This window comes from Protopterus annectens, chromosome 2.part0 (assembly GCF_019279795.1).
Source record: "Protopterus annectens isolate FY-2018-M chromosome 2.part0, PAN1.0, whole genome shotgun sequence".
NCBI classification, from domain to species: domain Eukaryota; kingdom Metazoa; phylum Chordata; order Ceratodontiformes; family Protopteridae; genus Protopterus; species Protopterus annectens.
In genome coordinates, this window is record NC_056728.1 from 1,331,564,814 (window position 1) to 1,331,591,041 (window position 26,228).

At 40.1% G+C, this 26,228-nt stretch overlaps 1 protein-coding gene across 1 annotated transcript in view; it reads left to right on the forward strand.

The window, feature by feature from the left end:
* GRXCR1 (glutaredoxin and cysteine rich domain containing 1) overlaps window positions 1–26,228 on the forward strand; it is a 384,625-nt gene that overhangs the window by 269,559 nt on the left and 88,838 nt on the right. Inside the window, exon 2 of the mRNA XM_044061520.1 lies at window positions 10,446–10,685. Coding sequence (XP_043917455.1) covers window positions 10,446–10,685 — 240 coding nt within the window. The remainder of the gene's footprint in view (window positions 1–10,445; window positions 10,686–26,228) is intronic.

Here is a 26,228-nt window from a genome sequence, read left to right on the forward strand (position 1 = left end):
TTGCAATCATTAATCACAATAAGTGAATTTGTTGTTTTAACCTATAATTTTACTCATTTTATAATAAGAAATGACAGATATGAAAATCCTTATGTGTAGGAAATGAGGGGAAGAGGGATGCACTGATAATTAAAATGCACTAACTTTCATCAATGTCCACATAAAACAAACTTGCTGCTTTAAGTAAGTTAGCAACAAACAAAGTGATTACTTAAATGCTGACAAACAATGAACTCTAACTTTTGATATATCCAGTAAAATACATTGTATTATAAACATTGGGTATAAATATTATTACCATCTATTTATAAGTAATGAGTTTTGAAAGACTTCATCAATAAGGGTGAACATGTTAAATAACTGTGTGCTATAATCTTTTACTGAGGTTTTATATATATGATACATCCTACTTTACTATGATTGAATTGATTGTCATCTATCTTTCATGTAAATATTAATTGCTTATATAATAAGTAGACATTTATATTGTATTAGAATTCTGTCTAATCTACAATAGTACTATATCTGTTCAAAATAATATAAATATTGGTTATTTCTATTACAAATATTCTCCATATGATAATTCAGTTTATGTAGCTCAGATGTTCTGGATTGTCAAGGTATGAGTGATAATCTGATGGACTTAGGTTTATCCATCAGATTAGGAATGATTTTCATTCCATGGCTAGTGCAGATCTTAGTTTTGTTAACATTTATTAATTTAAATGTGTTATTTCACAAAAATCATGTTTAGTATGCCTGACCAAAACATTACTTTATTGGTAAAGATTCAAAACATAAAACTGATAATTTCCTTTAAAAGCTCAAGCATATACTTTATAGTTATCAGAGGAAAATGTTTAATAGTCACAATAAAACAAAAAAATACATAGTCTAAATAACCTAAGATGGATTTACATTTATTATCTTTAAATACAAATGGCTTAAACAATCCTAGCAAGAGATCAAATCTCCTGAAATATTTAAAAATGAACAAAGCACAAATTGTCTTCCTTCAAGAAACTAATTTCAAAACAAATGACAATTACAAATGGAATCCTAAGGAATATATGATATTGGCGCAATCCACATATAAGACAAAGACAAAAGGGGTAACGATTTTATGGAAAACAAATGTGATTAACTCAGAAATCATTTATAAGTATGAAGATAAAGAAGGCCTTATGGCATTAGTAATAGTTAAATATAATAACAGAATATGGACCCTAGCCAAGCTATACTGGTTCCCAGGCATTGGAACAGGAACTGTTAAAAACACTTGAATTTCATTTCCATTAATTATAAAATCAACTTAATATTAGGAGGACATTTTAACTGTATATTTGATATTTTTGAAACTGCAAATGAAAGACTGCTGTGTACATATTCTGTATCAAAAGCTTTAAACAAGTGGGTAGAATAATTTCATCTTGTAGATACTTTCAAATTTAAAGAAGATAAACCGTTGTTTTCCAATCAAGATCACAGATTTGGTACCCAAACTGGAAACGATAAAATATTTGCTGCCGATGACTTACACTCTAAAATCATTAATTTCTCAATCACTCCCTGCCCCTTTTCAGACCACAATTCATTGATACTAAAACTTCAAAATGGGCACACACCATTAATCTTTATCTCCAGAATTCCAGCATATATAACTAAATTAAAGAGTTCAAATGCTGATTATTATCTGAATTACAGCTCTTCTTAGATATTACCAATAAAAAGAAAAAAGTGGTGGGAGAATTCAATGCACGACTTCACTTGTGATACCAAAATGAACGCTTTATTCAATATTGCGTTTTCGTCCAAAAGACTTCATCAGATAAAATACCTTTCTTAAAATCAAAGCTTTTATACCATAATACATGTTGTTATTAACCAATCATGTTTCACTTCTAATTAAAGAAAGAATCCCAGTTGAATTCAGCATTTTACAATATACTAATAGTACATTCATGTTCATTTTATATAAGAAATTCCACTATCTAAAATGTTAATTTAAAATAAATATTTGTTTAAAAACATTCATTAGTTTGTTAAAATTGCATCATTCAAAGGTTTATGAATTTATTAAACATTTCAAAAGGTTTACTCTAGAATAACCTTACTTTTTCAATTTGCAGTGAAACACTGCCATCTACTGACCTTATTTATTATAGTTTACAAAATTATATTTTAGCAGCTTTTAACTTTAAAAGTGGTAAAATGGATATGTTTTCATTTAAACCTGGGGGTCTATTGGCTTCCAGGGCCAGTTGCCACCACAATTCTTTGAAGCCAATATTTTCCTCCCAGGGACCCCCTCTTATATCAATTTTTACTTGATCTAACACAAAAAATCTATATTTATATTCCTTGCAGACAAGTGAGTGCTTAAAAAGTGCATTGGTTTCCTTGCATTTTTTGATTTCATAAGTATGTTCATAAATCCTCTTTTTCAAGGTGCGCTCTGTCTTACCCACATAGTAAGAAGTACATTCCTTGCAAATTGCTAGGTATATCAATCCCTTAGACTCACAATTAAAGTATCCTTTGCCATATAACCAAATATTTCTACTCTTCTTAGATATTAATTACACCACAGAGATAAATAAAATAATTATATGGGACTCATTAAAAGCGTACATATAAGGTAAAACCCTAACTTGGTACAAAAATAATCAGAGAATGGGATTCTGAATTATTAGAGCTACAATCCAAATTTTGTCAGTAAAAGCTGAAAAAAAATAAAATCATTTGGAGATGAAAAATAAAGTAGAAGTATTAAACAATGAATACAATGAAATTCTAACACATAAAACTAGTTTAGTTTCAGAAAAACTAAAAACTAATACCTTGGCCACTTCTCCCAAATATCTACACACTTTATCCACAAGAATCAAAATACAATCAAAAGCTAAACACATGAAAAGTATCTTCCATGAAAAGAAAGGGAGAACTGTTTTGGATATAGGTGACATTCTTGATGCCTATAGAAATCACTATATGGAACATTTCCAAAAAGAAAATATACATATCAATCAATTAAATCTAGATGAAAAATGTTCTAATATTAAAAAAATACCAGAAAAATTAAAACTAGATCTGCAAGCACCCATATCCTACAACAAAATTACAGATACACTAAAAGAGGGTAAAAATAATAAAGCTCCAGGTATAGATGGCATAATTATGGAAACATATAAACTTTTTCCTTCAAATATACTATCCCTCTTCCATAAACCTCTATTAGAAATTCAGTGACAAGCTTTAATACCACCCTCTTGGTGATTATCCTTAATCACACCAATCCTAAAGGAAAAAAAATCCCTAAAATTCTGAACCTCATATAGACCTAGATCATTATTAACGAATGAGTATATGATATTTATGACAATATTAACTAACAGAATGAAAATACCTCTATCCAAAGCAATAAATAATGAACAAACTGGATTGATATATCATAAACACACACATGACAATATTAAAATGATAATTTCTCTTGTAGATTATGTTAATAAAGAAAATAAAGAAACACTCATAATTGGCTTAGATATAGAGAAAGCTTTTGATTCCCTAAATTGGGACTAATTATTCAGAATCCTAATGCTATTTGAATTTCCTGCATCCTTTGTTCATCACTTTAAGAATGTATATATATATATATATATATATATATATATATATATATATATACACACACACACACACACACACACACACACACAAATAACTTAGGATATATCAAGTTAGACCCTTTTACCTCTGAATCTATACATATAACAAAAGGCACTATACAAGGATGTCCCATGTTACTGATTCTATTTGCTCTGGCTATTGAAATATTGGCAGATTCAATTCATAACAATATAAAAATCAAAGGAATAGGTGTTTATGAACAATACAATTCTAAAGTAATGCTATTTGCTGATGACATATTACTAACATTATCTAATACAAAAGAGACATTAGAAGAATTAGATATATTAATTGACAAATATCACAACTTCAGGACTCCATTTCAATAAATCAAAATCAAAATTTTTATTTTTATATAAAAAAAAGAACTGCAGACTAAGGGGGATCACATCATAAGGAAACAATAATCTACCTTAAAATATATAGGAATTGAGTTATGCAAGTATAATAATGAATTAGTCTCAAAAAACTACAATAATATCACCAACATGATTAAAATCTCTGTGGAAAAATGGAACAAAATAATATTAACATTTGAAGATAGACTACAAGTAATACAAATGGTTTTACTGCCCAAGATCCTATGTATAGCCTTGGCAATACAACTGTTACCAGAAAGAAATATACTTAAAGAAATAAATTCATGCCTAATAACATTTTTATGGTTCCCCAAAAGAAATAGACTAGCTTTAATAGATCATATCAGACCATGGAAACAGGAAGGATTAAACTTTCCTGAAATATATATAAAAGCATCAATATCTAAAACAATCTCAGATTGGATAAGTCCAAATTACTCTGCAAATTGGAAAGAATTACTAACTGTAATATCAATAAATTAATTTGATTTACAAAAAAATTCAAATAACAGAAAAAAAAAAAAAACAATTTAAGATGGCACACATTATGTATCAGTATGCAATATAACATAACTAAACCCACTAAATCGCATATGATTAATTATTACATTGACTCATTTAGGAAAATTATTAATGCAAATAAAGATTTAAAAATCTGGTTTGATATTTTAACACCATTTATAGTCACAAAGAACTTTCCACGTAAAAATATATAGAGAAATTATTAATTCCAAGAAACAGGAAGGATTTGTTTTTTGGCTCCAATGTATCAAAGAATTAAAAGTTTTAGATATGCAAGTAATAAAAACATCATACAAAATTCCACAACAGGACTGGCTAACTTTACAGAGTATTTTGTCATACTTGCAAGATTTAAGTAGAATAATTAACAATTCTTCATTTACAGAAATATCTAAATTTACGAAATACATATATGAAATCATATATAATGACTTTGGCATGGGAAACAGTATTTCAATTTTTTACAAAATATTGATAAACTATAAAACAACACCCAAAACCTCATATTGGAAATATATTTAACAAAAGGACACTCAATAAAGTTAACTGAAGTTATTAAAACAAATATCTTATTATCAATAAAGTATACATCCTTTACACAATACTGGGAAGTTTTTAATTGGAAATGCTTGCACAGAGCATTCTTAACTCCAGATAGAATCAATAAAATTAGTTCTTCCATAAAAGGAATATGCTGGAGATGTGAGCAAGTACACAATGCAGAGTGGATCTACATTTTCTTTGATTGTGTTAAAATTAATCCATTTTGGAATGGTATTAATAACTTTCTACAAGCTTTACTTAATGAAGCATTTTATTTAACTAAAGACCTTGTATTATTAAATGTGAACAAAGGTCCTCATTTGAATAGGTCAAACATGTATCTAGTATGGACTATACATGCAATTTCAAGGAAGTGTATAACAAGAAGATGGAATAAAAACATAATACTAACTTTGAAAGACTTCTACAGCATATTGAAGACCACAGCATTTTTGGAAATTACAATTAAAGAACTAAGATTTTATCCAAAGCCATTTATCAACATCCCTTGGGGAAAAGCCTTTTCGTTGATTGACACTGTACAATAATTGATCAGACACTCTGATAATGGATTGGACATACTTATAAAGTAACTGTATACATTAAGATCTGTTATAGTGTCAGGCTAATGTAAATAGTGTACATAGTTATTTAAGATGTTATGTATAAATACTATGGAATTCATACAAATGTATTTGAAAAATAAAAAAGAAATTGAGAGAAACTGGACTCGTGTCTTCAATGGTTTTCATTGAGAATTTGCTAATAATTACCTATGAATCTACTCAAGGCAAAGATATTTAAATAGAACCAGATCAGACATTGCCTTAAAAGCAAAACAGAGCACCAAACAGAACTAGAATCCATTTTAGTAATCTATATGAAAGAGATTATAATGGCAGTTTGTGGGGTCATTCTGGATAGTTCAAGTTTTCTACTTCCCATGATTTTTCTAGAAATGAATTTTAGAGTTCTTTCCATTAGCTTGTTTGATGGATATTCAATAGCCAAATCAAGTGAGGTATAAAACAGCCTAATAATATCCATGGAGGGAGTAGATGCACTCTTTAAGATTAGATGGGCTACAGAGTATGCTTTCCTAATATTGGTAGATTTTTATTTATTTAGTTAGTAAGTTTTTGTTTGCTGGGTTTATCCAGCTAGGGATAGTTTATTTTCAGGGGAGATCTAACTTGCTATTTATACTGATTAGGGGAAATTTGCAAATAAATTGTAGAAATGTTCTTACTCTTTTTTATTTGTGCTATGAGATGTTAAACACCCTCCTGAACTACTATCAAATGTGAATTTCTGGCCAACTTACTATTGAGTCTACTACATCCCACTTATGCATTTATGCTATATTACCTATAAGATTAACTCTTATTGATTTTTGAAGCAAAAAACTTTTTTATGAAATTAATTGAATATTATAGTTTTAGTGATGACAGGAGTTATTGTTGTTTTACTGTGTAAAAAAATAAAATTGCTTTCAATTTATTCAAGAAGAGAGTGATCACATACTTTGATTTATCATGGTTCAGATCAAATGACACTGATGATGCTATTTAGAAACTGGTCTGTCCATTGTGATCTTTTTCCTGGATTATTCTACACATTTTAAGTACTGGAAAGTTGTGTGTGTGTGTGTGTGTGTGTGTGTGTGTGTGTGTGTGTGTGTGTGTGTGTGTGTGAGTGTGTGTGTGTGTGTGTGTGTGTGTGTGTGTGTGTGTGTGTGTGTGTGTGTGTGTGTGTGTGTATGTGTGTGTGTGTGTGTGTGTGTGTAGGTTCATAGGTTGGTACTAGGCTATCAGCCCTAGGGCCTATACAAGCCTAACCATAACATTTCCCTGGCTATTTCCTCCCACAATATTTACTTCTCTGGACCCCTGTCTAGCAGGGTGACTGACGTGATCCCAGGGGTAAATTTCCTATCTCCCCTCCAATACCCAAGTTTCCTTTTGAAGAGGGCCAAGAAGGCGCTCTGCTTGACATGTATGGGCAGTCTATTCCAGAGTAAGGAGAGTCTCTGGGTCAGGAACCTATCCCTCCAGCATGTTTTGCTCATTGTGATGACACGCTTTAGGTCCCTGGAGCATGTGGCTCTGATGGATTGGGATTTCTTTAAGTGTAGCATGTCCAACTGCTCTGGATTTGACATGGCCTTGTATGTTAAGCAGAGATTGCCTCTGAGTAGACGATATGTGAGAGAGTATAGCTGGAGTTTTTTTTAGTTGGTCAGCATAGGGCATCTGCTTTAGGCTTGTGATTCTTTTAGTGAGGTGTTTCTATGGCCTTTCCCTTTGTTGCAGATATCTTGTGAGGTACATACCAAAGGGAGCGTTGTACTCTATGATGGGTCTAATAAGGGATGAGTACAGTGGGACAATGACCTCCTTTTGTCTGGATGAAAAGTCCTTAGTGATGAGGTGTGCCACATAGAAGGATTTCCAGACTGTCGTGGCGATGTGGTTATCGAAGGTGAGACCACTGCCCACCTGTGTTCCTAAGTCTCTTATCAAACTTTCTGTGTTTAATGTACTGCCACCTATGTGGTAATTTACAGGTAGATGTTTTTTCCCAAAGGGGATAACTATACATTTCTTGGCATTGAGCTTGAGCCCATGGCTTTGGCACCAAGCATCTGTTTCTGTAAGGCCCCTTTGTAGAATATCAACATCATTTCAGGATTTGATAAAGGGTCCCAGTTTGCAGTCATCTGTGAACTTTGTTAGCCAGAGTCCCTTAGTGTTGGCCTGTACTTCAGAGAAGTAGATGCCAAACAAGAGTGGTCCCAGGACCGAACACTGAGGTACTCCACTTGTCACTTCTCGGGAGCTGGATTTGGAGCCGGCTATTTTTACAGTGTGGGTTCTGTCAGTAAGCCAGTTGGCAACCTATTGAGTGATGTAGGGATTTATGCCCAGCTTAGTAAGCTTGTCTGTGATTCCAGAGTGGGGGATGGTGTAAAAGGCCTTGATAAGATTCAGATAGTCTGTGTGGACCGCCTTACCCTTGTCCATGGCTCTGGAGACTAATTCAAAGAAGTCAATCAGGTTCAGGAGACAAGATCGCCCCTTCACGAACATAAACTGGGTGGGGTCCAGTGTTTGAAGGTTGCCAATGTCTTTGTTTATAAGTTCCATGATAATACATTCCATGGCTTTGCAGATCAGGCTTGTCAGACTGATGGGATAGATCCAAGGTGGCTCCACCCTTGTGGAGTGGGATAACTGTAGCTATGCGCCACTCAGTGGGCATGAAGCCTGAGGTGAGGCTATGATTAAACATGACACTTAGGTGAGGAGCCAGTTCATTTTGTAGGTCATGTAGTAATCAGCCTGGGATGTCGTCTGGTCCCATGGATGCTGTATTCTTAGCTTTGGAGAGAGCAGTTTTTACCTGTGTGGCCGTGATTACTGAAATTTGGTAATTTTTTGGTATTATGATGGGCCCTTTAGGGGGTGAGGGGGGGGAGTTGGCACTGAATCGATCTGCCAGGATATTGGCAATGTCCATGGGATCAGTATATTTAATGCCATTCTGCTGTAGCTTAGAGCAGATGTGAGCATTGCCATTTAGATTCTTGACATAGCTATAGAATTCCTTGTGGTTATCTTTGCAATCTTTGGCAATTTTATTTTTGTAACTTGCTTTGGAGGATTTTATGAGGGATCTCAGCTTCTTACTGAGGCTGGTAAGGGAGTTTTTTGCATCCTGGGATTTTCCTCTTTCCTTCCTTCTGTTGTATAGTTTGTTTATGACAGGGGACCAGCAGATTGGCTTCCTTTTTTTTGGAGGAGAGTGTCTTGGTTCTATTTGGGATGGCATGATTTATGCACGAGTGGATGAGCTCATACTATACTTTAGCGTAGGATTCGGCAGTCAAACTTTCAGTTCCCATCTACATGGGTGCCATGAAGTTTGTCACTTCTGACTTGAGTAGCAGGAAGTTGGCCTTGGAGAAGTTTTTTATGGATGTTTCCTTACTGGGGGGTGGGGGTGGGATGTGGATGTCAAAGGTGATTAACTTATGGTCAGACCTAACCAATGAGGGGGTGACCACTGGTGTGGAGCATTGATTTCTCATGTTGGTAATGACAGGTCCAGGATATTGGGGCCCCTGGTGGGACTATGGATTAATTGATGCAGGGCACTGGAAGTTATAAATTCCAAGAACTGAAGGGCAAAGGTGTTGGTACACGAGTAGTTTTCCCAGTTAATGGCAGGGTAGTTGAAATCACCCAGTATTAGGGTGTTTGGCTGTATCTTAATATTTTACAGTATGTTTAGAAAGGTGTAGTGAGAATCTTGGGGCATGGTTGGGGATCTGTAGCAAGCTACAATTTGGATTGCAGTCTTACTTAGTGTTAGTTGCACCTGGAGAATTTTGGGTGCATCATGGTGGGCAACTAGCCTGCAGGTGTGAATATCCTTGGTGAATATGGACACTCCTCCACTTTTAATGTTTCAGTCCTGGTTTGGTGGCCGAAAAGCATGGTAAGAGTTGTAGCCTGATATTGCAGAGGTGCTCTTTGGAGCCTTGAACCAGGTCTCAGTTACTGCACAGATATTGATGTTCTCCATTTTTAGGAGTGCCTCGAGAAAGTGCATTTTGAGGTTTAGACTTCTAGCATTGAGTAGCATTACCTTCAGATTTTGCATACTTGTACCTGTTATGGTGGTGGTTTTCTCCTTTGAGCCTTGCCTAAGATAGGCACTATAGAGGTGGCAAAAGCCTTAGCCAGTAACCTGAATGTATAGATATATGTAGATAGATAGATATATAAACTACATCTCACCAAATGAACCATCCATTTCATAGCTACTCATGGAAGGTAAAAAGCAAGGGTGAGTGATAGTTCTTAAAGCTGTGCCAACTTCTCTCCCCCCCTCACCCTCTAAAGCTGATAAATAGAGGCAGTAGGGAGCCAGAATGCATTCCTCTGGATCTTTTTTCCAAGCTACTGTTTGGGGAAGGTAAGATGGATTGCAGCTCTGTACTGTAATGAGAGAGACACTTGTTTTTTGAATTTAAGGATAATGACTGTTCTTTGGAAAATGCAACATAAAGTGGGACATTCAAACAAGGGAAAGATCCCACTATTCTAGCACTGGAAATGAAACCACTGTCATTTAATTAAAATAATGGTAAACACTTATCTCAATATTTTTAAAGAGTAACTTTATGCTTGTTACTCATAATTGTCCGAACTGTGGGAATATATTAAATTTAAAGAAATACTTACAATATGAAATAGAAATGTATAAATTATATATGCTTCTATTTTCTGTGGTTTAAAGTTGACAGCTTTATGTATTTTCTTGCTTTAGCCATACCCATTTTTAGAATGTGGACGAATAGTGATCTACACTACCAGCCTTCGTGTTGTCAGGACAACATTTGAAAGGTGTGAACTAGTAAGAAAGATCTTCCAAAACCATAGAGTAAAATTTGAAGAAAAGAACGTTGCCATGAATATTGACTTTGGCAAGGAGCTGGAGGACCGGTGCCGTAGTGTGTCAGAATCTCCTTCCTTACCTGTGGTGTTCATTGATGGCTATTACCTTGGGGTAGGTACATTTGTGTTAAGCTTACTGAGATATCTTTGTTGTCAAGAAGCAATGTTACAAACATCCCATCACTGGACTAATGCACGTTTGTCACTGCAATGCCATTTTATGCAACATGTCATTAGTTACTGCAAGGTAATTTTATATAACATATCATTTGTCTAGTTACTGCAATGTCATTTTGTAAACAAATCATTGGTCTAATTACCATAATGTAACTTTTATTTTTTATTAATGTATCAAGGATTTACAATCCCCCGGATTCTGCAAGACTTGCACGGCATGCAGGATTAGTGCAGGAGCTCCAGCAGGCAATATGTCTGCCGTGTGATCCAGGAATAGCCTGTAGGGGCATGCATGAGCGTTCCTGCACTAGTCTTGCACAACTCAGCCCCTGTATGCAAATTACTCCATTTGCAGGAGAAATCCATGCAAATGAGGTGAATTTGTGATCCAGGAAGCTGGAAACCAGCCGTACAGGACTAGTGTAATCTGCAGAAATTTACTTCCACAAGTAATGGAGTACAGTTCTGCAAATTCCAAAACGGAGCCATGACAGCTCCAAATAAAGGGTGGATATAATTTAGAAAGCATGCCAATGGCAAAACAGGTGAAAAAAATAAAAAAATCAACTTTTATTTTTTTTTAGCTGATCTCGGCTGTTTAAGCATAGGGTAGCGGCTCGCAAACGGGATTGGGCTAAAAATAAAACAAACATCCTAAAATAAGCATTCTAACCAAAATCACTATTCTGCAATTATAGTAAATGGCAGGCAGAAGACAACATGGCCAGTGAGTAGTGGTTGCTAAGGGGGGTGGCTCAGTGTAAGGCATGTAACTATGCAGTAGCAGGCAATCCTATGTAAATGAAGGAAATGATAGTGAATTCCCAGATTTCCCCTGCATGCTAGTCAGCTCCCAACAGTGTAGGAGCAGAAATAGCTTGGTGCAAGCCTAGGAGTTAGCTGACATCATGGGGGGGGGGGTTGTCAGGCATACTGTAAGCGGATTGGAGCCCCGTGGCTTAGGTTTGGTACTAGCATAGCACAGCTAGGCAAGGGGGTGTGTCTAAGTCTGCCTAGCACTCTTTACATTGCCTAAGTGGGTGTGTGTGCCGCACACTGGGTTTTAAAGAGAAAAGAAAGTAAACCAGGAAATAGCAGCTCTGTGCACATTTGAGCACTGTGGTTGTGCAGCGCGCCCCTGGGCATAAACATGAAGGCAAAGGGAAGGTAAAACAGTAGTAGGAAGTTAATCCAGGAGAACTAGCATACCTGGCAGGTCAAATGTATCAGAAGGCAATTACAGAGGCAGCAGACCAGCCCAGCCCAGAACACTACTATAAACTATGCGGACACCTTCCCCTCTGATTTTTCCCATACTCTACACCACTGGTATATACAAGCGGGGAAATTTTAACAAACAAAACTACAAAAAGATTGGGGCTGCAGCAGGCATCGTAGAACAACATGTGCAAGAGGCTGAGGGTGATGAGAATGTGAATGCTGTCAACCAACCCACAGTGAGGAGATGGAGAAGAGTGTACAGACCCAGGGTAACCTACCAGGGGCTACATGAGCTGGAGATAGTGGAGCACTATTGGGTGGACAGGGACCTCCTACAGCAAATTGATGAGCTGTGCCGGCCACGCCTGACACACCAAACTGACAGAGGGGAACCCATCCCAGTGGATACCAAGGTATGTGTAGGCCTAGAAATACTAGCCACAGGTACCTCCCAAAGCTCAACTGGGGATATCATGGGGATCTCACAGGCATCAGCATCAATAGTATTCCACCAGTTCCTGGATGCCATATCAGCACATGCCAGTAAGCACGTATATTTCCTCAACACCCATGAAGTGTTGGCCAGCAATATGCATCTCTTCCACCGAATAGCAGAATACCCCCTTGCACTACTACATTGGGACAACAGGGGTTGAGGTAGGGCTCCACTCCATGTTCAGGACATATGGAGAGCATATATGTATATATAATTTTCCAGATATCTATATAGCTATATATACATATATAAATATCGACATACATAGATGGATATGTATATGTACATAGATATACATATAAACACTCAGATATATACATATACAGAGGAATATATGTCTACACATATACATATAGAGATACATATGTGCATATATGTATGGATAACTACATATATATTGACAGTAGTGGGTATATCAGAATAGATATGTATGCACATATAGTTAGAGATATCTACATATATATATATATATATATATATATATATATATATATATATATATATATATACACCAACATAACTAGGCATATCTATACACATAGGATGTGCATACATATATATATATATATAGCTATATATACATATATGTATATATACATGTATGTATATGTATATATATATATATATATATATATATATATATATATATATATATATATATATATATATATATATATATATATATATATATACAAGTATGTACGAAGAGATGTACACATGGCCATATATATGTTGCACTATACAGATGTGTATACAGACATATTTATGGGTATACATGTGTATGTACATTTAGACATATATAGGCCTATGATATGTATACAACCATAATCCTGTCATGAGTAAACCTCACGGTTGTGTATACCCTCCCAGATGTATCTCACCATATGTATCTGCTATGTGTACATTATGATAAAACAACATATGTGAGCCAACAGTCATATTAATGACTACACACTTTAGAAACTAAAGGCAATTGCTCAATACTACTCAATATGTGTATTGACAGCTATATTGGTAAAACAACAGCTGTCTTCACAGTGGTCATGGCGTATTGGTTAAGTGCTGTGACTTCAGTGCACAGGGTCATAGGTTCAATACCTGCAAGGGCTGTTCATTTTGTTCATAGGTTCATACTAGGCTATCTGCCCTAGGGCATTTATAAGCCTAGCCAGAGTGTGTTTGGCTTTTGCCACCCATTTTAACTTAATTTTACTATGTCCTTTTGCAAGGTTAGTATACTGTGCCTCTATCTAACAGTGACACAGAAGTGATACCCGAGGTAAACCTACGATCTCCCATCCACTCATTAAGATTTCTCTTGAAGAGAGTCAATGAGGGACTCTGCCTAACCTGGATTGGGATTTTATGCCAGAGTGAAGGGAGCCTCTGGGTTATGAATCTGTCCCTCCAGCATGTACTACTTATTTCAGTGCTGAGGTTCAAGTCTCTCGAGCTTGTAGCTTGATGGGATTTGGATTTTCTGAGGTGCAGCATGTCCATTAATTCCGGGTTGGACATGGCTTTATACATCAGGCACAGATCGCCTCTGAGCAGGTGGTATGCCACTCAGTAGTGCTGGAGTTTCTTTAACCGGGCAGCATATGGCATCTGTTTGAGCCCTTTGATCCTCTTGGTGATGTACTTTTGGGGTCTTTCCAGTTGCTGCAGGTGTCTGGTAAGGTACATCCCAAAAGGGGCATTGTACTCAATTATGGGCCTGATGAGGGATGAGTAAAGAGGCACAATGACCTCCCCTGATCTAGATGTGAATCCCTTCATGATTAGGTGGGCTATATAAAATGTTTTTCTAACCACTTTGGCCATGTGGTTTTTAAATGAGAGATTGCTATCAACTTGGGTCCCCAGGTCCCTAATTACTTCTTTCATACTTAATGGATTACCAACTATGTGGTAATTTGTGGGCACTTTGTTTTTGCCAAAGGGGATGACTATACACTTTTTGGCATTTAGCTTGAACAGTTGTCTGCTTCTATGAGGCCCTTTTGGGAGATGCTTGTGTCGGCTGGAGAGTCGATTATGGTGCCTAGTTTGCAATCATCTGTGAACTTGGTCAGCCACAGTCCTTCCGTGTTGGCCTGTACCTCCGAGAAATATATACCGAACAAGAGAGGTCCCAGGACTTAGCCTTGTGGGATGCCACTTGTAACTGGTTTGGAGTCTGACATGACTCCAGCAATTCTAACCATGTGGATTCTGTCCTTGAGCCAGTTTGCAACCCATCTAGTGACATAGGGGTTTATATTTAAGCTGTTGAGCTTATCTATAATGCCAGAGTGGGGTATTGTATCGAAGGCTTTTGCGAGGTCCAAGTAGGCTGTGTGGACCACCTTCCCCTCGTCAATGGCCTTGGTGACTGTTTCAAAGAAATTGACCAGGTTTAAGGGGCAGGATCTGCCCTTAACAAAGCTGAACTGGGTAGGATCCAGTGTCTGTAGGTCCCCGATATCTTTATTTATGAGGTCCATGATTATCCTTTCCATAGCTTTGCAGACCAAGCTAGTCAGGCTTATGGGGCGATAGTTTCCAGGATCCATTGAGGCACCACCTTTGTGGAGAGGGACCACTGCTGCTGTACGCCACTCTTTGGGTACATATCCTGTAGTAAGGCTGAGATTGAACAGTAGTTTTATGTTTGGGTTTAGCTCTTCTTGGAGTTCATGTAGGACGCAGCCCGAGACACCGTCTGGTCCCATTGATGCTGTGTTTTTTGCTTTGGAGAGAGCGGCTCTTACCTGAGCATCTGAGATGTCAGGGGGGCAGCACTCTGCTGGCATAGATATTTGTCCTTTTGGTGGGGGGGGGGGTTTGCGCTGAACCTGTCAGCTAGGATGTTGGCAATGTCTGTGGGTTTGGTGTATTTTTTGTCATTTTGGACTAATTCTGAGCATATCTGGGAATTTATCCATGTGAATGTGTCACATACAGGTGTAGTAGCCCAGGGTACGTGCTGTCACAATGGCATGTAGTGTATCATGGCAGTACTACTGTTGACAGTGCTAACCCAGGCAAGAACAGAGTGCTAAATGTAGTACTGACAACAGGCACACCTGTGGGAATTACTGGACACTGAGGCCTCCCTCTTGTATCCCTGGTGTGTGAGCTGTGTCACAGTATATACCCCTTACTGTGCAATGAACCATCATGTGGAATGTAACTGTAGACTACCGTCTGTACAGCACATGTTAATGAGGGCTTCCGACATGTAGTTATGGCATACATATTGTTGCTGGACACCTATCTGTCAACACACTCATGCTACTTCATAGCTACTTGCCAAGCTGATGACTGTCAGTCCCTGGCAGGTGGCAGGTATCCAGCCGGGATATGTACATGCAACCTAAACTTGATTGTCACTGACATGTCTGCCCAGCTGTGTAAGAACTGGCACATATAGGAGATGTCACCCTTTATGTACCACATGCCATGGATACCTCCACTACACTACCACAGTCAGTAGAACATGCTTGGGTACAGGTCTCCATCAAAGACACTAACCGTGTGTTGTAATGCATGTTACATACATGTCAACTTGATCACCTCAGTGGCCATGTGCAGGAGGCACTTGGAGGATTGGCTGATGCATGTCACTCTCACCCTGAGGGTCACCACAGTAGTGTCTGTCGATAGATTGCCTGCTGTCACTTTACAGGTGCCAGGATACCACTGTACACACAACCCTACACAGCCCATCTCTCCTTGGACAATAGCTAGGTACACAGCTATGAAAACCTGCAGCGATGCACCACTGTACTGACACATATGTATGTGTGCATGACTGAATATAGCAGTGTCTGTGTGTTAGCACACCTGTACTTGGGAATTCCAGGAGGGCCTTCACAACCAATGTAACACCCATTGCCATAGTCAGTTGTGGCTGCTTCTGTATGGGACATTACATGTACCCTGTTAAGCTCCCCTCATACTGGCTACATGAACCTTGCAGTACCCACACAACAGTATTTTACAAATGGGTTGATAGGCATGGGATACCCACTGTGTTCTGGCATGTGTGTGTAGTTGTGCATGTCCGTATATCTGTAGGGTACAGCATTCTGAGGCCACATACTCCTATTACAATACCCATTGCCACACAGTAGTAAAGATATTGTTGTTGCTGCCCATAGGTGAGGCATGACAATGCAACACTCTACTACATGTGTGGCATGTGCATTAGATGCATATCTCTGTATTTCCACTGTTGGGGTATACTATGGGTTGCATTGCAGTCATGGCCAATGTATGATGGTGGGTATTACAGAGTTTCATCATGGGATTCAGGGAGTACAATATCCACTGGGGGATGTGGGTGCTGTGTACACTGAGATTACACCAAGGTACACCCAGTATATGTCCCATGTACCAGGTTATGGTTACCGCTGTCACCATAAACCATACAGGTAACTGATAACACAATCCAAGCCAGTTATGTATGTGCTGTGTGCAGCCTTCCTGTAACACACTGGACACATGGCCAGGTTAGCTAGCAGCAAAAGGCCCTGGTATCTTGGATGTGTGTCTGGCTGTTATGTGTCTGTTAATGTGCATATGATGGTATGTCACACTATGTATTGTCCATATACACCCATTACATCCCCCATTAGCATGATGTACATGTCTGGGGATGTTCTGTATGTAACATGTAACCTGGGACACACCTCACCCTAAATGCTGTGTGGTGTGTGCAATGTAAGCCACACGCTTCAGTATCACTACATAGCTATGTAGGGGTCTAGTCCCAGTGTTGACAAGTAACAGTGTGCGTGTATGTGGATGGGTCTACATCAGGTTGCAGGGTATACATGTCTCAGCGGTTCACCTGTCCATATGGCACAGACAATAACCATTTTAGTAACCTGTGACATGTGTTCAACTGTACCTCAGATATGTCACAGCTAAGGTATCACCACAGTGCCATACCCCATTGTGGAATATGACTGCGGACCATCCTCGTGTTGACACATGTATACCTACTGCACAAAAGGATAACATTATAGAGACCACAACCAACCAGTGTTATTAACAGCTATAATGCATCATTGTTGGATGGCTACACCACCTGCCATTTATGCAACACACTTAACTCCTTACATATTACACTGCAGTACTGTGGTACACTGTAGTACAGTCACCTTGTGCATCAGAACCATATTTGCCTGCCCCTGCATTGATGGTATGGATGACAGGGATGTGGCACAGGTATCATCATATGCACAGGGTGTGATGTTGGCTTGCCAGAGGCCAAGGGTGGGCCATACATTTGACACCATGTGTGTGGGTGAGGGGTGTACTGTGGTGAGCTGGTTGTGGTGATGTGGTATATGCAAGTATGGGGTTGCCCTAGGTGTGTTTGCAAAGTGTGTGGGTATGCATGCATACAGTTCTTCCATGTGGCTGCCCTACACAGGTGTTTATGGACAGCTGCAGACCATATCTGGCAGGGTGTGCAGTTCACTACCTCTGGCCATGGATATATGGACCATGCCTGCCAGGGGTTCCATGGGCACGTCCAGATACAGGCCTTGGTGTGCTTCTCTCCCCTGAAGATGACAAATGTCCGCTGGTACCAGGTCACTCCTGGGACTGGCCAGTACCATGTGTGCTGGGGCTGGTACTGCCACTATGGGAGCCCCTTGGTGTTCCTAGTATGTCCATAGTTGCTACCAACTGTTGGCATTGCTGGCCTATGTCCACGCAGCCATTGCCACAATCCACCACACGTTCAAGCATGGACAGACCACGGTCGATGAGGGCTATCATCTCACCAGACTATCTATCCATGAACTCAGTTAATCCATGGATGGCACCTGCCAGTTCACGAGAGTTGTCATTTTCAGATGTGAGAGCAGCCCTCTGCAGTCTCAGGCCCTGTCAGTGGTAACATTCTATACGTGCCTGCGCCACCATGACAGCCCAAAACATGTGCCTGTTGGTACCAGCTATGTTGCCTCTGCCAAGGGCATGATGTCTAGTGGCCCTACCATGAGCACCCTGGGACATCTGCCTATGTGGTGCCTTGCTGGACATCCGGCTATGCCTGCTGCGACTGGACACAGTAGGCATGGTTACCACACTTTCCTCTGCACTGCCACTGAACGCCAGCTGTCCCTCCACTATGGCCACTGGTGATGGGGTGTGTATAGGCACTGAAACTGTGTGCAGGGTTGGGGTGGCTAAAAGGGGGATGTCAAATGTTGGTGCAGTGTCAACCCCTGACAACCCCACTTGTGCCTCAACAGTACTATCATCATCTTTGGTATCTATATGGACACCATCATCAGATTGCATGCAGGAGGGACACTGATCCACCTCGCCACCTGTGAGGGAAAACAATAAAAGCACTTTAATACCTGTACAGCATTGCCTAACACACACACACACACACACACACACACACACACACACACACACACACACACACAAACACACACACCTCCGTAATACCTTCCTGTCCATGGCTTTACAGACAGTCCCACATATATGTCCATGTGGTACCCCATCATGCATCACACTTGTTAACATACACACATTGATACTACTCATTAACATATCAGTCCTCTAAATGCCTACACAAGTGGTCACAACACAAGGCCTGTTGCTACTTTACCTGCCTGGCCTGTGTGTAGTGGTTTTACATGGCCTCACTGCTGTCATTCAGAATGCACCCTTTGTATGTCCGGACATCATGAGCATAGCCCCTATATGGTATGGGCTGCTATGTTCTATCCATAATATCATGCACTGGTGTGTCATGTGTATGTAATGCTCAGTTAATTCCAGATATGCTGCTCCTTCAGCCTATCATGTGACAACTGTAATAATTAGATACACTCCTTGGTGTTGACTAATACTTCCCCAATGCATCTGTAGTGCTGCATACGTGGGTTGTAGGTGATCTCTCTGTTGAATGCAATATTAAGGGGGTACCTGGTGTCTACCTTCCTTCTGGATGCCTGTTCCATGCTACAGAGCATATTATACTATCAGCTGTCCTGTGATTACACACATGACAGGTGTGTAATGTGGCAGTCCATGTACATGTACTGCATGATCCCAGAGGGAGGTACTGCTGTATGAACATCCCACAATCACACATGTGCATACATGGCCAGCCACACAAACACACACACATGCACACAAGCATCCTATATGCATCGATCTCCTTCCACTTCATCAGAGTGACCCTACAGAAAAACTGACTACCCACCAGGATGCACACACACATACAGGTGAGGTTGCACAATGAAAGTACACACAGTCCTCCTATTACGCCTCTGTCAACATGCACAACATATGGTACCCGACAACATGCAGTGCAGCTATAGTCAATCCATGCTGGCAACAGTATACATGTGTGTGATGCATGTGCTGTGTCACTAGGTGAAGCTCCTTCCCCTGGATACCACTGCACCCATGAACATGGTATTTCTGTGCACCTGTTCTGCACCCTGCCATGCACTGTGCACCACACCTCACAAGTGTATGGCCCACTGCTGAATGTGTACTACTGTGTCAGTTATGTCAGCATTAATGCTCACAGCCCCTATGTTTTCCAGCAACACATACCTGGTATGATATGTGGACAGAAGTCATTTGTGAATGCCTAATGTCTGATGCACAGCTCTCAAAATCAGTGGACCATGTATGACCAATCCAATACTCTTACACTGACAACCATCAGAGCATACCATGGCTATGTGGGGGGTTGATTTGACCCATCCATCCTTCATATACCATGGGACCACATCATCGCATATCTTAGCAGTACATGAGCCCAATATGTGACATATGTCCTATACTTTCACATGCAGTGTGTATGGATTGTGTTAGTTGTGCGGCTGCTGACCATGATGCATACACACCATGTGAGCATATGTGTGCACACCCTTATCATGACGGTTTATCGCACTTCTTGTTGTGTGTACTACAGCAGTCACTACTCCTGGCAGGGGTAAACCAGCATGGGCCATCTGCATTTGCCAGTGTATGTTCAGTCTGCCCTACACATGTCCCCCCTATTCTGCATGATTGCAAAATCAACTCATGTGCACATCCCATGGTGTTCACACACTGCCATCACTAGTGCTGTGGAGGTAGGATTACGGCTGCCACAGGTCTTGAACCTGTCTATGTGCAGATAGAGCCATTCCTAGCATCCTTAGGATCCCTACTGCAGTGCACTGGTGTGTCATGCTGACAACCCCCTCCTTCAGCCTTTTAGCAGATGCATGACAAGTAAGCCTTACATGTGCGTCACTTTGCAGTGTCCCATACACTGAGCACCACATGTTACAGCCTAGTTCTAGCTGATAATGTGGACTACTGTAATGCCTTATGCCATAGTGTATCTCTGCAGCAGTTGCCATTGTCCTACAGGTATATACACTGGTGATGCATAGTATATGGGTTTTGTTCTGAACATGTCCCTACTGTATGCCATGTCTCCCACCATTATGTTACTCCCTGTGGACACATTCTGCAATGACAGGATGTTAGTCATCATGCAGGTGTCTGACATACCCTTCCAATACCCCATCATGGTCACCCCTTTGACGCCATGCATTTCACAGCAACAATACTTGCACATGTACAGCATGCATTCAAGGTATGTGTGTTAGATGTGTGCATGGAATATACTATCGCCATTACATGCACGGTGTGTTTGCAAGCATCTATATAAACCATACCCACCAGCTACAGGCTGCTAATTTGGTGGCATCCAGAAGGGACCTACATAAGAGGGTGAGAGATGCAATGTGAGTCGATACACTTGTGGCAGTACTACAGGATGGGTGCAGTGTTACAATACATCAGTGATACATTTCCACAATACTACCACATCTGGACATCTGTTTATCACTACTATCCAGCAACACAATATATCTGTGACATGTCAGATATGCATGATCTTCCTGTACTGATGTGGATGTATGCACAACAGTTGTCTACTGATGTGCCCCATGTCCTTACCTGCAAGTTCCTCCGCCGATGTGTGGGTGCCACCAACCTCCAAAATGGTGTTTGGCAGTTGGTTGCTGGCCGGATGGGCAGGTGCCATGAGGCTGGCCAGCAGCTCCTCCCACATGTGTCAGGGGGGATGGATGGTATGACCCCCCCATAGCAAGGTGATCCCCTGGACTGCAGCAGCACACCAACGGGCATTGCGAAGCAGGTCAGTGCAATGATGCCGGACCTGCTCATAACTGCAGTTGTGCAGTCCGACATCATTGACCCTGTGGACTAGGTCATTCCATAGTGCTGTCCACTCCTGCTGATCATGGGTGGCCCTGCCAAACAGCACAGGGTAGTGCTGGATTAAGTATGTGATCAGCATTTCATTGCTGGCTGCTGCATAAGTTGGCAAACGTGCATGGGACATCTTGGCTGAAAGACATGAAGATGGAAACAGGTCTGAGCAACTCATACAGCAAGGTTACCACAGTTCTTAATACACATCTCTGTCACCCCGCTCCATATCAGGTACAACAAACTGTGTACACAACTCATTAGGTATGGCTGCAGCTTACCTACCAGTGAGACAGATATTGAATTGTACCACACTGTCTGCCATGTGATTGTAGCCATGTTCCCTGTGTGGACACTATCATTGCTGGCCTGTTATAGACTATTCATCTGCATGCCATTGTCAGGGCCACTATGTTTCCATCTATGCCTGTGGTATGGGTCCTTTGTGATTGCTGCAAATCTGACATTCTGTGTTATTGGGGATATCTATGCATGCTGTTGGACATGTTCTGGTATTTTGTAGACTATTACTACCAACAAATGTTCTATAACAGTGGCACAATAACATGTATATGTTCTATTGCCCAGCAGAACCACCTCTCTTAACCCATCTCCCCATGTTACCTGGCCACATTACATGTGTGTCCCACCCTGGGGCCTCCTCATGTACTGGTCCAGCAATACTGTCAGATGGAACCTACCCAGGGGATGTTGTCCCAAACGGGGGCACACACAGACATGTTCCTGTCCCCTGAGGTCGTGTCCAGGGTCTGTTCTATGACGGGCTCCAGAGGCACATGTGGGATGTGCTACATCACTCTGAGGCACCCAGTACACATTCACAGGGCTGACAGGCTCCTCCTGCTCAGCCTCCAGGCCAGGCACCTTCAAGATATGGACTATTGTTGTGAGTTGGTGTAGGTGGGAGGCTTGTTCCCATTTTGTCCATATTGGGCCCCATGGGCATCCACATCACAGACCCCACACACCATCCAGGGTGTTCACCACCACATGTGTCACATACCACCCCTGTAGACTGTCCTCTTTATCTATCAACCCTGACCATCTCCACAAGTATACTTGCCATACATCCCCTTATTCCCATTCCATTCTTCACAGACGAGGGCAATGTGGTCCCAACAAGGGGTTAACATGTGACATACCCATCCATGTTGCACACACTGCCAGCTGTAGATATCTGTGTGTATTGCTATGTGTGCTGTTGCCTTGCCCATAGCATGCATCACTGTGGTAGTAATAAAGGGGACATGTGTTTACATACATATATGTTTGTGTGAGTGTTTGTATATATGTAGACATGTGCATATAGGTATATATCTATATATGTGTAGATATATATGCATCTTCATATATTATATATGTGTACATATGTACACATATGCATACCTATATATGGGGTACATTCAGACATCAGGTCCACAATCTCACAACACCTTCCTGCACAGCTGCACTGTTCTGCCTTACTACAATACAAACAGGTGCCACATATGGACACAGCCTGACATTAGGGGGATATATGTAGAACCTGATCGCAGGTAACCGTATTACACACCTATGGCATTCCAGCATGCTACATTACAGATTAACTTGAGTATCCTGCAAGGGGTGGGCTGTGGGTCCCACGTGTCCATCATAATGGCATTACTTCTACCACCAGCTATTGGCCATGTAATATACATACTTCCCATTACACAACACACACTATGATGGCTTACATCTTGTCAGTCAGTGCTGATCTGCACAGTTGATGGCTATGGCCCACTACCCCCAGGGACAGACACTATTGTCAATAGCAGTTGTTCAGTTGAACATCAGTACAACAACACCTGATGGCACATATAAATCATTCCACATCATCTATCCCATTATTATGGACCAGGTACTACATTCAATTACATGCATATATACTTCACATACCTGTTGTGGGAATGATGTCTGTTCTGGATAGTTTGCTGGATGTTGTTATAGTTTTTTTTTCCTTTTCTTTTTGCTTTGCCTTTGCCTTAGGCTTGGTTCTCTCTCTCTCTTTCTCTCTCTCTCTCTCGGTCTCTATCCAGTAAATGGATTGAGCTGCTTTGACTAGATTGCATGGTTATGTAGGTGATGCACATGATCAGGTGATGGTCTCTGCACCAATCAGTGTCCTCCACTTGCTAACTGCATGCAGCTTGCTGTGTAGTACTTCCAATTGCCACTGTCATGGCAACCACCTACTATAAATCCCTACATCATGTGGGCATGGACCCTTTACCTTTCCTGTGTGATGGACATCCTTCCTGTTTGTGGGCATCAATGTTACAGACAGCAGGTAGCAATACCTCTTACATGAGAACCTGCACACTCAGGTCAGCTACATATTTGTAGGAGGTTCCAGAACTACATACAGAGTGTGAGTAGAGTTGTATGCATTGTATAGTACTGGTGTTACAGGGTTTGTGTATACATACTAGTTTACCTTGGAATGTAGTCTGTCTGCATAGCTCTCAACTGTGGGCCTATCCTCTTGATGGCCAGAATTGTGCCTATTATGTTTTGTCTGTCCACCACACAGGTCTTGTGTCAGATAATTTACTGGCAGTGTGTGTGTGTGTGTGTTGAGTGCACTCAGTACATGGCTACATCCATTTCTGTTTCTAACTTCAAATTCCTGACTAAGGGTATGTTGCAGACTATCCTGTAACACCAGTGACTTGATTAGTGTATGACAACAGTTTTCCACATATGGGCCTGTGTTCCAGCCTCTGTCCTCCACCTACATACCAGACTTTGCACATATGACATGATGTCAGGGGTTGTTCTCTAATGGGCTGTGAGTATGTCATGCTGCCATTCCTGCCTTCAGTCCATTGCTGTTGTGTCCCCCACACATATGGTGGGGTTGGGGCCATATATGTGTGGGCTTCACCTACACAATATATGTGTGCCCTTATGCACTCCAGAGGCCAGTGTATGGAACAGTGGTATATGGCCCTGTATTACTGAGTCTGGGGGGGATGCACTATAACTAACCTAGGCTGTTACAACATGTCAGGGTATTGGGGGTGAGCTGCCTTAAGGTATCTGGATGTACATTACCATACAATCCACCTTGGGTAAATGCAGGCCTACTGCCACCTGCCATACAGACTGTTCTGACTGTTTGCTTGTGATGGTGTCAGTTATGCCTTGTTATGTAACAGTTACATCCCATTGTGTCAACAGAGGTCTTTACCCACTAGGGATTGTCTACAGAGTGTAGATAGAGACTGCTGAACTATACATCTACATTACTGTTGATTGTTTGGTATCCTGTGGCCCAGTCTTTCTTTATTATTGTACTACATGAAGGCCTTGGCCTGGACAGCAACATTTGTAAATCTTTCCAGACTACTGTATTAGTATAACTGTTCCACAGTTGCATTACTCAGTTTGTATGGATGTCTGTGTCTAAACAGCTATATGACATGGCATATACAACTGTAATAGTACACAAATAAAGCTTTCCCATTTATGCACCTCTGTTTGTGGTGATATATCCTACAGTGTCCACTTCGTAAGGTGGTAACTGTAGGCATAGTGGCTGTTCCATATTGTGTGCACCTTCTACATATGTATCTTACTATACATATCTCTGCGTGTGTATGTGTAGTTACACACATATATATATATATATATATATATATATATATATATATATATATATATATATATATTTATGTGTGTGTGTGTGTGTGTGTGTGTGTGTGTGTATATATATATATATATATATATATATATATATATATATATATATATATATATATATATATATATGTGTGTATGTCTGTATCTGCATATATGTGTCTGTGTATATGTATCCTAAGGATGTTGATTGCTTCCACATTGTACATTCCCTATGGAAGCCAGACTGTACTGCATGGTATGTTACTGATACCAGCCTGACATCATACAGGTGGGATAGAGTACTGTTAACATCTTGTGCCCATGTCATGTCAGGTCCTGGTATGGGATCTGCAACAGTTGGTAGTGTATTGCAGGACAAACATGTTTGGCTGTGGGAGGGATATCTATTCGTGCAAGTCGTATGTTGTTTGGGGCCTCTCAACCCCAATAACGGTGCATGTGGACATATATGTTTATGTTATGTTCCCATTGTTATCTACAGATGTATGTTCGTCTATACCTATATATATATATATATATATATATATATATATATATATAGATGTAGACATATATATCTATAGATGTATGCATTTATGTAATTTATGTATATGTTTATATTTATATATATTTATATATATTATATATATATATATATTTCTATATTAGTTCTATATCTACATATATAGATATGTTATATATATTTAGATATAAATATATATATGCACACACACACACACACACACACACACACACACACACACACACACACACACACACACACACACACACACACATCTACATGTTGAAATACATTCCCTGTACTACTGAATG